Here is a 13,972-nt window from a genome sequence, read left to right on the forward strand (position 1 = left end):
CACCACAACATATCTTACAGGGAGAGGCTAGAGCCACAATTGACATGTTAATGCGGGGACTCAAGTAGCCTTAAAAAGAGCATTTAAATGTTCGGAAGGGGACACTGATAAATTGGCCAAGGAATGATCCACGAAGATACCTATCACCCCTGAACCTTTTGCGACATACCAAATGCCAAAAACGTAGATAGATCAGACATTGGTTTAAGAATAGAAATATATTCCTGGACAGAAACAGGCGAAAAGGTATAGCAAAGAAAGAGCATAGCAACAAATAACGATAGAACTACTAAACCTAAGATGTATTAAGACTGGAATGATTACAGGAGTGCTGATTGAACATTGCAGACTCCGGAAGCAAATGTATAAACAGGGATCAGAACACGAAGAAACAGCATAACAGGTCCTCTTGGACCTTTTAGTCGTGCTATTGTTGGAAAAATGTTCTCATCTGGATCGTCCGGCAAAATGGTCGTGGTTGTCTGGGTGCCCGGACACACAGGTCTTGAGGGTCCCATCCCAACCTCTGTTCCAGATCACCGCTATCCGGCCCTCAGACGCTAAAAATTCAACAAATATATAATCAAAAGAAAACTTCAGGATCAGTGGGTCGGAGAGAAGGAGGCCTCTGTAGTTCGGTCCATAGTTTTTCGGATGATCTGAATTGGAGGAGAGGGATCATCTTCACCCGATTAAGAATAAGCCACGCGAGGTTGTCACACTTTTGGGCCAAACCCCGCTTATGTGTCCATACTTTCACTTAATTGAATGGATTTCATTGGATCCATATAGAGAGCATGTAGGAATGCTACCTGTAATTAGTACTGTGCTGCTTGCGCACGGCAGTGACTATTGGGTACCCTGTGCCAATTTCGCTGTTATCGCTTTTGTATATTAAGACTAATTGTATTTATTAGCGTGACTGCGTACTTTGAGAGTGCTGATAGTGGCATATCGAGTACCCAACGACTCTTAATTACATTAATTATATAATTGTAAGAAAAATTATTTTTAAAGTCCAACATAATAAAACTTAAACCTCCGTTATCTCGTTTTGTATATGGGGAGTGAATGTATTTAGTAGCGTGAATGTGTAGTGTGCGATATCCGATGGTGGAATATTGAATACCACATTAACCCTCAATTAGGTTAAATAATAGGCGTAAAGGGTGATGAAGGAATATCGAGCTATATAGCACCACCCTAATTGAGTGAATGATATAAACTGACTTTTTTTTTTTTAAATTTTCTCGATAATAGAAAATTCTTCCCTTGATTTGTCTCATTGTGTTTATCAATAAATATTTTTTATGCTATGTTTTAAATTGGGACTATCAATTAGATGTAAACACAATTAATCCTTAATCCAAAACAAGGATAAAGGATTTTTCAATGTTTAATTTTTACGGAATTTAAAATGTTTATTCAGTCTCATTTGAATTCTGAAGCAATAAACTGTTTAGCTTTCATCTTTGTTTTCTTAAGGGGAATTTTTAAACTTAAAAATGCCGCTTAGTGCTGAGGATGTTATGCGTAGTGTGGCACTGTTGATGATGGTCGTTCCATCAGGTATGGAGCTGTTGCCATCGTAGTTCCCTGCGTCCTACCATAGAAAGCCCGGTTCTGGACGCCCTAGGTAATAGAACCACAGGATGACCGTTTTTTGACTTAGAGCATTTTGCAAAACCTTACTGTTGCTCAAGAGATTCATCAGCTCCAGGAAGTTCGAGGTGTCCAAATTTCTGAACGCACTGCTCGAAGAAGACTGATGGCTTTTCGTCCCGTAAGAGGACCAGAATTGACCAGAATACACAGAGTTGCACGGCTCCCATTTGCCCGAGAACGACGGACGAATGTTCTGCTATACGTTTTACAGATGAGTGTAGATTTGCTCTACGATCGCCAGATGGGCGTGAAGAATGGTATAACCTCCAGGAAAGAGACATTTCCAGACCGGTGGAAAATATGCCGAGGCGTCTTCGAGGCAAGAGGAGGAAATACGTGATATTGAAATGTTAATTAAAAATCTAAAACAAATTTAAAACAATTTATTTATTTTTAATGTTTTCATTTTCCTTAGCAATTTACTTTTTTTTTTACTTTTTTTAGATAAAGACTCAATTACTAACGTTAAAAAACGTGAAACTTTGATTAATATATAAATGTATAGACAAATGAAGTTGTATTACAAGAGAGCGGAATTTTTTGCCAGTCAGTGTATAAACAGGAAAGAATAAAGAATAAAGAAGAAAGAAAACAAACTGCATATATTTTGGGCTGATATGACCAAGCAGCCCGATTGAAGTCCTTCAGGATTTCTCTTGGCACAAATACTTATAGAAAGCTGATTGAAATTAATTAATAAAATGTCTAAACTAATTAGTTACAGATCTTTTAATTTTTCTTAACATGAAGCATTTCACCTCCTATTCTATGTAAAATCATTAATTTCATGCTTAAAATCTGTTAAAGGCTTTTATACAAATTAATAAGGATTATTAAAAAGCGGTTTTATTTTTATTAGGCACATTTTCCAAGTTCTGAATATTTACTTTTCGCTCCAAATCAAATTTTTTCCCTCTTGATTTTCGTATATTTATTACATTATAAGCTCATTGATTGTGGGAAAAGCTGATAAGTATCTACACTGTCTGTTTCATACTGTGCCGATTTCCAGGTGTTAATCTGTGTCAAAGGGAAAGGAACTGAGCTTTAATTGTAGAAGAAAGAGAATTAGCTAAAGTGAATTTAAACCCACGCTCGTCGTCTATTTTGTTGTGTAACCGTTGCACAAATTCTTTGTTGAACGCTTTTCCCCACGGCCTTCCTTTATCGACAATTTTCAAAATCCTTCTACTCCTTTGAGCTTTTTAGTTTTGTTTGTAAATCTCCCCGTTCGATGGGTGAAATTGCCTTTCTCGAATCGAAAGGAATTAATTGAGTTGGAAAGCCGCTTCGGCCTCCGGCTGCGGAAAATGGTACATGGCTCGTGCTATCTCATGGATGTCGGCTATTAGTTGGCTGCTGTCCTCGTTTCCGGCCGCGCTTTGTCTGGAGACGGCGGATTCTATTTCTGCGTAGTCACGCTTTACCACTTCCGGAACGTCAAAATTAAAAAAGGAAACGGAATGACATCCAGGGTCGATAATCATTTCATCAAGGGAGCAATTTAAATTATTTGGCATTGGGAATGAAAACATCGCAATGAAACGAAATCGGTATACCAAATTAAGACTAATTTGAAAATATGAATAAAAATAATTCATCAAGGATATTTTCCAACAATTATCTTTCTTGTATGTTCAGTTAACGAACGATTTGACGTCTAGTCTATACCAACAAATACGCTTTTTCACCATTTCTTGCCCCGTCATCATCAGCACACAATCTGGAGTAATTTATCAGATAAACGTTTTGTAGAACCAGTCGTGGTTTTGTACTCCATCTTTTATGAGTATTCTGCAGCGTGATAGTTTTCCATTAGTCTGTCAGACGCGTTTCGTCTTCTCTCCATCTTCAGTTGGAAAACGGCCAAATTCCAGGTTCATAATCCCGCAGAATCCAAAAGAAAACCCCACAATTATCTTTATTCTTATATTACTTTTTTATGTAAACGAAAGGCTTGACATCAAACCTAAACCAATATATTAGGCTTTTTTCACCATTTCTTTCCCGTCATCATCAGCACACAAACTGGAGTAATTGATCGGATATGCAGGTTTGTCGAAACAGTCGTGGTTTTGTACTCCATCTTTTATGATTATTTTGTAGTCTGGTAGTTTTGCATTATTTTCGTATGTCATACGCGTTTCGACTTCACGCCATCTTCAGTTGGAAAACGGCCGAACTACTCGTTCACAATCCCGCAGTATCGAAAAGAAAATCCTACATTTATCTTTTCTGTTGACTTGAATTTGAGTTATCAAACGGCATGATGTCTAGCCCAAACCAATCGATTACGATTTTTTCATAATTTTTTGCCACCTCATCATCAGCATACAAACTGGAGTAATTGATCGGATATGCAGTTTTGTCGTAGTTTTCTTCTCCATCATTTACGATTATTACGGTTGTTTTCGATTATTTTGGTCTGTCATAAGCATTTCGTCTTCTCGCCATCTTCAGTTTGAAAACTGCCGAACCACAGTTTCTTAATACCGTAGACTACAAAAGAAATTATCTGTTAGCTTGACTTTGAGTTAACGAATGGCTTGACGTCCAGCCAAAACCAATAGACTACGTTCTTTTCATCATCTCTTGCCCGACATCATCACAATTTCGACTCAAAATTGATCTGATATTCCTCATAATCAAAATCGTTTGTCGAGGCAGTTGTGCTTTGTTTCTCCTCTTTGTTTTATGAAAATACTATCTACAGCAATTTTGTCAGTCACACTAACCTTTTCTAATTTCAAATTAACCATTTTCATCTTAAAATTGACCCTTTTTGATTACAAAACAAATCTTCTAATTTCAAATTAACCCTTTTAAACTTCAAATTAACCATTTTTATCGTAAAATCAACCCTTTTTGATTTGATATTAACCCATTTTAAATCAAATCAAATTTGATCTGATATTCCTCATGATCGAATATGCAGATTTGTTGGGGCAGTGGTGCTTTGTTTCTGCTCTTTATTTTATGAAAGCATTATCTATAGCTTTTTCCCCGTCAAATTAACTATATTTAATTTCAAATTAACCCTCTAACCTAAATTACAGCTTTTAAGATCAAATTAAGCATTTTTAATTTCAAATTAACCCTGTTTAACATCAAATTTCTTATTTTTATTTTCAAATTATACTTTTTTAAAATTTCAAACAAAATCTTTTTAATTTCAAATTAACCCTCTAACCTAAATTACAGCTTTTAAGATCAAATTAAGCATTTTTAATTTCAAATTAACCCTTTTTAAGATCAAATCTCTTATTTTTATTTTCAAATTATACTTTTTTTTTAAATTTCAAACAAAATCTTTTTAATTTCAAATTAACTAATTTTTAAAGCAATTAAAAACTTAGGAGATGGTACGACATTTAAGCATGTAAAGTAAAGTCCTTTATATTTGAGAATTTTTTAAAATTATAAAATAGTTGGCTTCTTAGAAAACCATATAAATATTAATTACAAAATTTAATTGTCATTACCATGTTTAAAAGGTTTAGTAATGAGAGATCCGTGGGGTTTCGCTCGTCCCTGCCTGGGGCAACTCTACCCCGAGGTGCAGCTGACGTTCCATTGACCAGTTCATAAAATTTATGATGATTCTTGTCAAAACACGAGATACTACCCTACTTACATCGGGATAATCTAAAAATACGAAAATAATAGGCAATCTGTTTCATTCAGTATAATAACGATAGGTTATTTGTTTATTGATTGGTTGTTTGCATTGTCAGGACACAAGCGGAATACCTCCAGAAGGATCGAGTGTATACAAAATTAAAAAACAAAAACAAAACACAGGCAACCTTTTATTTTCGTGTCCGGCAGTCAATCAACGCGGAAAACCGCAAATGTCTTCCCCCCCCCCCGCGTGTAATTTACAGTCTCTCACGTTTCACGAGGATCTTTCGAATTTCTGCGCCTAATGGGAAAAAACACTTGGAGGTTGTTATTTTTCACCCATTTTCAAAACCGGTCTCAGCTTCCTTTACCCGTTTTAGAATATTGTTGCACTACTGATCTTGTTGTGACGACCTTCCTTGGAGAGATTGGAGTTTTTTCTCTTTTTTTAAAACATCCTGTAGGCCGATTTGCATTTAATGTAACTGTCAGCTTGTTGTTAAACATAACCGAATGGACCGTGCTTTTTATCGCTCGGCTCAGATCGTCCTTCAACCATTGAAGATGAACAAATATCAACATTTTGTCACCAATAAACTAAAATCAACGACATGAGTCATTACAAACATTTAAAATATCTCATTAGTAAGTGTTTCAACCCATACATATCAAAGTTGATATGTATGTCGGAAAGAAAAATTTATTGGGCCGCATCTCATTCTGCGTTTCTTTTCTAAAACGCAATTTTAACCCATTTTTAAAAAGATTGAAAACTGAGGATGAAAAGTGGATCATTTACAACAACGTCCAGAACAAAATCCTGAGAAAAATGCAAAAACACACCGTTAACGACTACAAAAGCAGGTTTACATCACAAGAAGATTGTGCATTTGGTGCGTTTGGAATGTGCTTTATATATAATAATGCTTCTTTCGCCCAACCAAACCGTTAATTCTATAGTATGCTTCACATAATCTAAACTATTAAAGTGAGTAGTTTTCAACCAGGATAACGCACGCTCCCATGCGTTTTTATGCTTAATGTTAGAAGAAGTCATCCTCTTGACCATAGCAACGCTATCAAAATTGGCCTATTGAGCAATCTTCATTATTATTTTGAGCTCTTTGGGGCTTTTGTCAGATCCCAAAACTATGTTAAGGTCGTGTATATTCTTCAGATCGTGTTTACACATATTCCTCTGGAGTATACATTGTCAATTATCATTCCAGACCTAATTGGTCCTTGGCTCTTCAATGGTACTTTAATGAACATTCCAATCTCAGACCTGGGATGCAATCTTAATTATTCTTAAAGCATTTACGATCTATCGACTTTTGGGCAATTCGATATTCGACCAGATACGCATCCCCTCAACCTTCTGCCGACGCCATCATAGTCGGGTAGGCAAAATTCATGATTAGTGTCCTCACGGAACCTTCCTTGGTCAATTTATCGGTCTTCTCGTTGCCCTGTTTACCCTTTAGGGTTAATTTTGTTATAGTCCCTTGATCATCTAACCTTAAGGTTACTTTTAGTGCCTCCTGGCAGTTCGAACAATATCTAGCTTTTTTCTCTCCCTGGCACAGTGTTCAATATGGCTCATTTCTGCTATTTCTACTGCTTGAATCTTTGCATATGCCTCCGGAGTCTGCAGTATTCAGTCAGCAGTCCTACGACCATTCTAGTATTAATACATCCCAGGTTTAGTTCTGCTGTTAATTGTTGTTACGCTCTTTCTTTGTTATGCTTTTTCGTTTGTCTCTCTGACCAGAAATACATTTCTATTCTTAACCCGTTCTCTGATGTATCTACGTTTTCGGCATTTGGTATGTCGCAAAAGGTTCAGAGCTGATAGGTATCCTCGTGAAACATTCCTTGGCCAATTTATCGGTCTTCCCGTTGCCACTCTGTCTTGTGTATTCTTTGGAAATAATTTTGTTGCTGTCCCAAATATATGATCTAATCCCAAAAAGGTTACCTTTAGTGTGGCCTGGCAGTTCGAGTAATATCCAGCTTTTTTTCTCCCTGGCACAGTGTTCAATAGCTACAGTCTCCACCAGAAAGGCAGTATATAGGCCCAAGTCTTAGATGAATTTCAGTCCTTGGTTTATTACCATAGCTACCAGCTCTAGATAATATTCGGTCTTATTGTTTGACCATCTTAAAGAGCACATATCTACAGGCATCCCCAGAACCTTAGGTAGGACTTAGGTCGCGTTGGAGTTTAGTCATATCTTTTGCGGCAAAGAAGCGTGCAGGGTCGATAGGTGTCATTGAACTTGCCTGGGCCAATTTATAGACCTCCTCTGCCCTGTATGCTCTGGTGTCCAAAGGAGGCAATTTTATTATTGTTCACAATGTCTGACAGGACCTTTATGTAATGTAGATCTGCAATGTTGGTAGCTCTAATTTTATAGATTTTCAATTTTTTATTAAATTTTAATTAAATGGTATCAAAATGGTGAATGGATGGCCATATTTGTTAACCTACATAGTCCTGAGGAAGCATGACGTATTCTCCAAAAGCTCTACCAAAGAAATGAGTGAATCTCAAATAATTTTATGAGGCGAATTTGTGCAATAAAAATTGAATATGAGTTTTTAAAACTCCAGGGAAGAATAAATAATATGATCATGACGGAATATATTAACTCTAGAGTTTTCCCAGGTTATCAAAAAGGTTTTGCAATTGATTAGATTATTGAAAACGTACCCATGGAACCTGAAAGTTTTTTTTTCAATTCGGATAACTCGCTACATTTTACTCTCGAGGTTCAAGAAGAGGCGAGTCGACAACAAAACAGGATCGTCGACGGGCTACACCTGTTGCACAGCTCATTACTCATTTCCGGGGCCGAATGCCTTTCCAGACAGACGTGAAAGCCGAAGATTCCACGGGCCGAAGAAGATCCCAGATATGCAGATAGACGGACGAGGCCTTGGGGGGCGATTAATCGCGATTTCTTCAGTGAGAGGGGCTACCTACTTCGGGCGAAATCGGCCCTTCGAAAAGGATCTCTCAAACCGTCTCTTTAAAAAAATATAAAACTGAAAGGACTAAGTAAAATCGTCATCGATAGTAATTGAACGTGATTTGACTCTTTCTCGGGAAAATGTCGTAATTTGGTATTTCCAGATGTCTGCAACAGCATCGAACGGATGTCCTAACTCGGAGCAAACGGTTTCAAATACTATTCGACGATATTTTCGCCTTTGACACAAATACTAAAAGAGCATTTTCAGGATTCCTTAGCGCGGAAAAAAAACTAGAACGGCAATACTCAGATATCAAAAGCAACTGCAGAAAATTCAAAATTTGTAATGCAACAAGTTCATCATTGAAGATGGCGTTAAAACTCGGTTGAGTGACATGCAAACAAGCGAGAATAGACAGGCCCAAGTGACCAGCATATATCAGCGTGTGTTCATCGAATCTTTCCACTACCATATCTCATCATTATCTTTCCATAAAAAGGGTAAAACTACACAATTTGAACATAACGTGAGAGGGGGGAAGATTTAGGTCGTAGGTTCTGCCATGAAGAAAAGAAAACCGCAATACATATTATATGGTGAAGGCGTATTAAGGAGAAGGTTTCTACTCACTGGAAAAGAAAAGCTAAATCCATAACATATACCAACAAGTCACTATGATTATGGAGACAGATAAAAAGACTGAAACTTGTGTCCAGCAAAATTATGAGGTTAAGGCTAGAAACTAAAGGTTAGGATGTTTGTTTAGCTTGAGGCTTTTTCTGAGGATATGTTCTGTTTTTTCTTCTTCCTAGCATTATTTTCACAGGATTGTTTCCGCTGATCCCTGGCAATTTGGTATGTCGCAGAATTCAGCGGTCCTGCATTTGAACCCGTCATACTTACAAATGGGCTTTTTTTCAAAGCGGTACGCAGAAGGTTGATAAGTTGATATGACCTCTGCTGTCGTTAAAAAAGTCACAGAACGGTTCAAGGCCGATAGATGTCCTCACTACTGTTAGAACTGTAAGGCTAAAAAGATATATAGATAGATATAAGATAAGGTTAAAATCAGCCTCTTTACGAACTTACGCATCCCAACTAATTGGTTGATTGGGCGATATCCATTATTATCTAGAGCTAGTTTTTGGCAATTTATATCGTAGAATATTTTAGGGTCGGTATGTGTTTCTCTTCTCTGTTAAGATTGTAAGGTTAAGGATGAGATTAAATGGAGGCTCATTACGAACTTAGGCATCACAACCAATATTGGTCTATTGTGCAGTATTTATTATTATCTAGTTAAGCTTAAGCTTAAGCGTTTAGAGATGCCAAAGCTTTTAAGGACTTCTGTGCAGTAGGAAACTCAGCCTCCATGCCTTTGCTCCAACAGAAGACGTCTTCTGCTATTTTTCTTCTTTCCGGCAACATCTGGCTTCTTTCTGCTGCGAGTCTGAGCTTTCTGAGTGTTCACATATGCCTCCGGAGTCTGCAGTGCCCATCAGCAGTCCTACAATCATTCCAGTTTTAGTATAGCCTAGGTATATAGTTTTACCGTTAGTTTTTGCCCTTTGATGACTTTTTCGCATGCCTCGGCCCTGGAACACATGCCCATGAATCGAGGACTTCTTTTTAACCCATTGTCCGATGTATCTACGTTTTTGGCAATTTATATCGTAGAATATTTTAGGGTCGGTATGTGTTTCTCTTCTCTGTTAAGATTGTAAGGTTAAGGATGAGATTAAATGGAGGCTCTTTACGAACTTAGGCATCACAACCAATATTGGTCTATTGTGCAGTATCTACAGTTGATTATGAGTACTGATTATCTACAGCTCTTCATTAATCTCAGGCTTTTTATCCCAGAAGCACGTCTTTCCTACAACAGATAATATGTTCCGCTGTTTCTTCTTCTTCGTTGTGATATCTGCTTGTTTTTGTTGCTCTGAGTCTTTACATATGCCTACGGAGTCTGCAATGATCAGTCAGCAATCCTACAATCATTCTATACTTAATACATCCTAGGTTTGGTAATTCTGACGTTAGTTTCTCCTAAGCTCTTTCTTTGTGATAATTTTTCGCTTGTTTCTGCCCTAAAATAAAATTCTATTGAATTATTCTTAAGCCCATTGTCTGATGGATCTACTTGTGACAGTTTGGTATCTGCAAAAGGGTTCTGGTCAGGTAAGTGTCCTCATCGAACTTTCCTTGGATTCCTTGTTGCTCCTCTGCCCTGTGTCCTCGTACCAAAAAAAGGGTAATACCTGATGTCTGATACGCTTAGGTGCAATGCCACACATCTCTGGACTATCGATGAGGTTACCTCTAGTGCCGCTTCCCGATTCACTTATCTGTGTCCCTAAATCCAATTTTGCTTCGTACAATAGTAAAACCTCCCATGTGGCTATTATTAAATGTACTCCAATACAATAAATCTGTCGGATGTGATATTGCCAGGTGGGATATCAAATGCGAACCTGGTAAACTCGGTAGGGACTGAGTTCGTGAAGTTGTACAGCGAAGAAACCCGGTACAAATTTTGTGAGAAGGCCATCTTATAAAAAAAAGATGCCAGCTAGCGCGGAGCCGCCTCGCACCTCTTCGCCGTTAATAACATAAATCAAACGAAATGCTCCGCGCTTTTGGTGCCTCTGGCCGTGCTTCAAAGGAAGGTGATGTGGCCACTGACCGTAAAGCTCCCCCCGCCACTCCGCCCTGACGCTTTTCCTTCGCGCGCCGGTGGAAAATTAAAAGAAATCCATTCCGTGCTTTCAACGTCGACTGGAAACGAAAGAATGGCAGGAATTCTGCCAAATACATTTAGAAAGCGTACTTTCTTTATCGATTCTGATTTTCTTTTCCTAATTCTATATGTCAACGGTGCAACTTTTGTAGGGAAGTAAGAGGATGCTTTACTTAGTTTTTTATTGTGAAATACGTGGTGTTTAGTGACCGTTAGTTAGTGATCATTTGGTGATCGTGAGATGCGATCTGGTGTGACGTAGGTTTTAGAAAAACATTTTCTTTATCGTGCCAACGTTTCGATCTTTATTGAGATCATCTTCAGGGCTCAAAGTGTTTGTTTTCTGCGTAGTAGTATCGTGTTGAGATTGTCCAACTCTGGACTGGATGGGCACTCTCAACACGATACTACTACGCAGAAAACAAACACTTTGAGCCCTGAAGATGATCTCAATAAAGATCGAAACGTTGGCACGATAAAGAAAATGTTTTTCTAAAACCTACGTCACACCAGACCGCATCTCACGATCTCCAAATAATCATTGTGAAATATGTTATCAGGTCTGCGGGGTGATGAACAAATTATCATCATCCCCTATCTTCCTAGATTTATTCTAGCTGACTTTATATGTTATACGAGTATCGGTATTCGCCATTTTTAGGGGTTGGTCTTTGTCTTCTTTTCCGTCCTGTTATGCTACCAACCTATTATTAATTCAAGTTAAGTGCTTAATCTAAGTCAAGAAATCTCACTTTTTATCTCAATAACATCATTTAACCTTCCAACCTTCCTAAATTTTGTATGTTTCAATCATAATTTACACTGAACATTACAGTTCGAACTGAAGAGTAGGTTTTAGCATATTCTTTTGCCAGTAGTTAGGTCGTTTTCGATCATGGTCCGCTTATTTTCGCTGTTTTGTTCTAACGGATTTATTTCCACAATTCGCCTTAGACAATGATTTATCTTTTACTTCTTTTATTATTATGAAAAAAAGTCTTTACACCAGAACGCATTATTAAGTCAGATCGCGCTTTCTGTTTATCTCAATGGAATCATTTAAATCTGACAAAACTGTCCAAACTTCCTAAATTCATTTTTTGTATATTTCTATCATAGTTTTCACTAGAAAGTGAACATGCTTTTTGGTCATTTCCGACATTTTGGCCGCCCTCTCCTCGCTGTTTTTGGTCTGTCATTCAGCATTTTGTATTTCTCTTTTATCTTACATTTATACGTCAAACCTATTTACATTCGATCAACTTTTTATGTCCCATTGGTCTTAACGTAAAATCTTATTTGTGATAAACCAGTATTTCGGTCCTTGCGGATTATGGTCCGCCTATCATCGCTGTATTTGGTCTGCCATTCGGCGTTTCGCATTTACCTTATGTTTTATGCCTAAACGTGCAACCTATTTTCACTACAAAGCATTTATAGATCCCATTGGGCTTAATCAAAGGTCTTCCTTGCAATAAATCTGAATTTGGTTTATTTCTGATCATTTTGGTACACCTACCTTCGCTGTATTTGACCTGTCATATGGCATTTCGCATTTGTCTTGTGTATTATGCCTATACGTGAAAGCTATTTGCACTTCAACACATTTTTAAGTCCCATTGTGCTTAATCTAAAGTCTTCCGTGCCATGAACCTGTATTTTCTAACATTTTGGTGTGCCTATTCTTACTGTTTTGCTCTGTTTCGGCACTAGCTAGACGTTCACCTCACCCCAGGACCTTGTAAATTACATACATCCCTGGTACACATTTTTTTAAAAATTTCTCTGCGAGCCAGTTTGTACAATACTTCTTGACTTCTTCGTCAAGCTCTACCTGCGAAAATTTCATCCATAGCTCGATCATTGTTTGACCTTGGTCGTTGCTTTCCGACAATTTTTAAAAAATAATTAATGTATCAATTTATGATTTCAGACAAAGGCGGAGGAGGGAAAGCCAGGGCCCTGGGAGAGTCCGGGAACTTGACCCAAGTCGAGAAAGCGCTGGACGACGTGTCCATGGAAGAAGATGGAATGCCTGCCTCTTGCACCGAGGGCCAGGTCGTCGAGCACGGCTGCGATGAGGTTCGTTTTTAAATATTATCAATTTTATGGCGTATCAAGCTTGTCGTTTATAAAAATTTACCGCTTTCTTTTTTTTATCCCTTTGACTACACCGACCAGTAAAAGGACGTGAAATTCTAAATCTATCTATGTGAAAGTTGTGTTGATTCACAACAAAGCAATTTGAATATGTAAACAAGGTGATGAAATTATACCCACAAACCAATGGATCATACTGGCTTCCTCTGAAAATATTCTGTTTGCCTTATCACACTCTTTTCTTGATGCAGTAGGTGTATGACAATGTTTGTGGAGGAAATATAGAAGAGCCGAAAAGTACACTTTACTGGATAGTTCATTTTTTTTTCAAAACCATATATTTGCTTAATGACGTGAAATTTTCCATATGTACAAACTTTAGCCTAAGGTATTTGGTTAACCATAGGAAGGGGAAATTATTCCACGCTGTAGAGTAAAGGTAACGTATTGGCTTTTGTCAACATTTTTGTTTTTTGCCACTTTTCACCCTAGGTTCTATTTTGATGAGGGAGCCTTTATTGAAGAATAGGATAGGAGAATTATCTGCAAAAATTTGGAGAGATGTATTGGCAGGTCAGCCAAGTACGTTGAATACAATACCATGAGGGACTCCAGCTTTAACAGGATAGTTGCTAGTTACGGATGTTCCCTAAAGGGGTAAAGGGAAGGACGCTTACACAGCAAACCTGAGCAGTACCGCTTCAGCTTAGGACTTTGTGATCATCTTAAGGGAAAGTGAGTAGTCCTTAAGAAAGCATTATTAAGGTAGTTAGGAAGAGGATTGCTTTTTTAGTAATGACTCGAAAGAGTTTAGAAGTTATATATAAGGTCGTACCAAGGCCCTTTCTTTTTGGGAAGGATTTTAATGGT

General features: G+C 37.7%; 1 protein-coding gene across 5 annotated transcripts in view; it reads left to right on the forward strand.

Annotated features, from left to right (window-relative positions):
* Nucleotides 1-13,972, forward strand: part of LOC106661155 (putative epidermal cell surface receptor) — a 97,533-nt gene that overhangs the window by 49,685 nt on the left and 33,876 nt on the right. For all 5 annotated transcript variants that reach the window (XR_001339637.2, XM_014384385.2, XM_014384383.2 and 2 more), the window contains exon 2: nt 12,936-13,084. Coding sequence is in view for 4 of the 5 variants with exons in the window: in XM_014384385.2 (XP_014239871.1) it covers nt 12,936-13,084 (149 nt within the window). In the remaining variant the exon portion in view is untranslated. The remainder of the gene's footprint in view (nt 1-12,935; nt 13,085-13,972) is intronic.

This window comes from Cimex lectularius, unplaced genomic scaffold (genome assembly GCF_000648675.2).
Source record: "Cimex lectularius strain Harlan isolate CLEC.00 unplaced genomic scaffold, Clec_2.1 scaffold75, whole genome shotgun sequence".
Lineage (NCBI taxonomy): Eukaryota > Metazoa > Arthropoda > Insecta > Hemiptera > Cimicidae > Cimex > Cimex lectularius.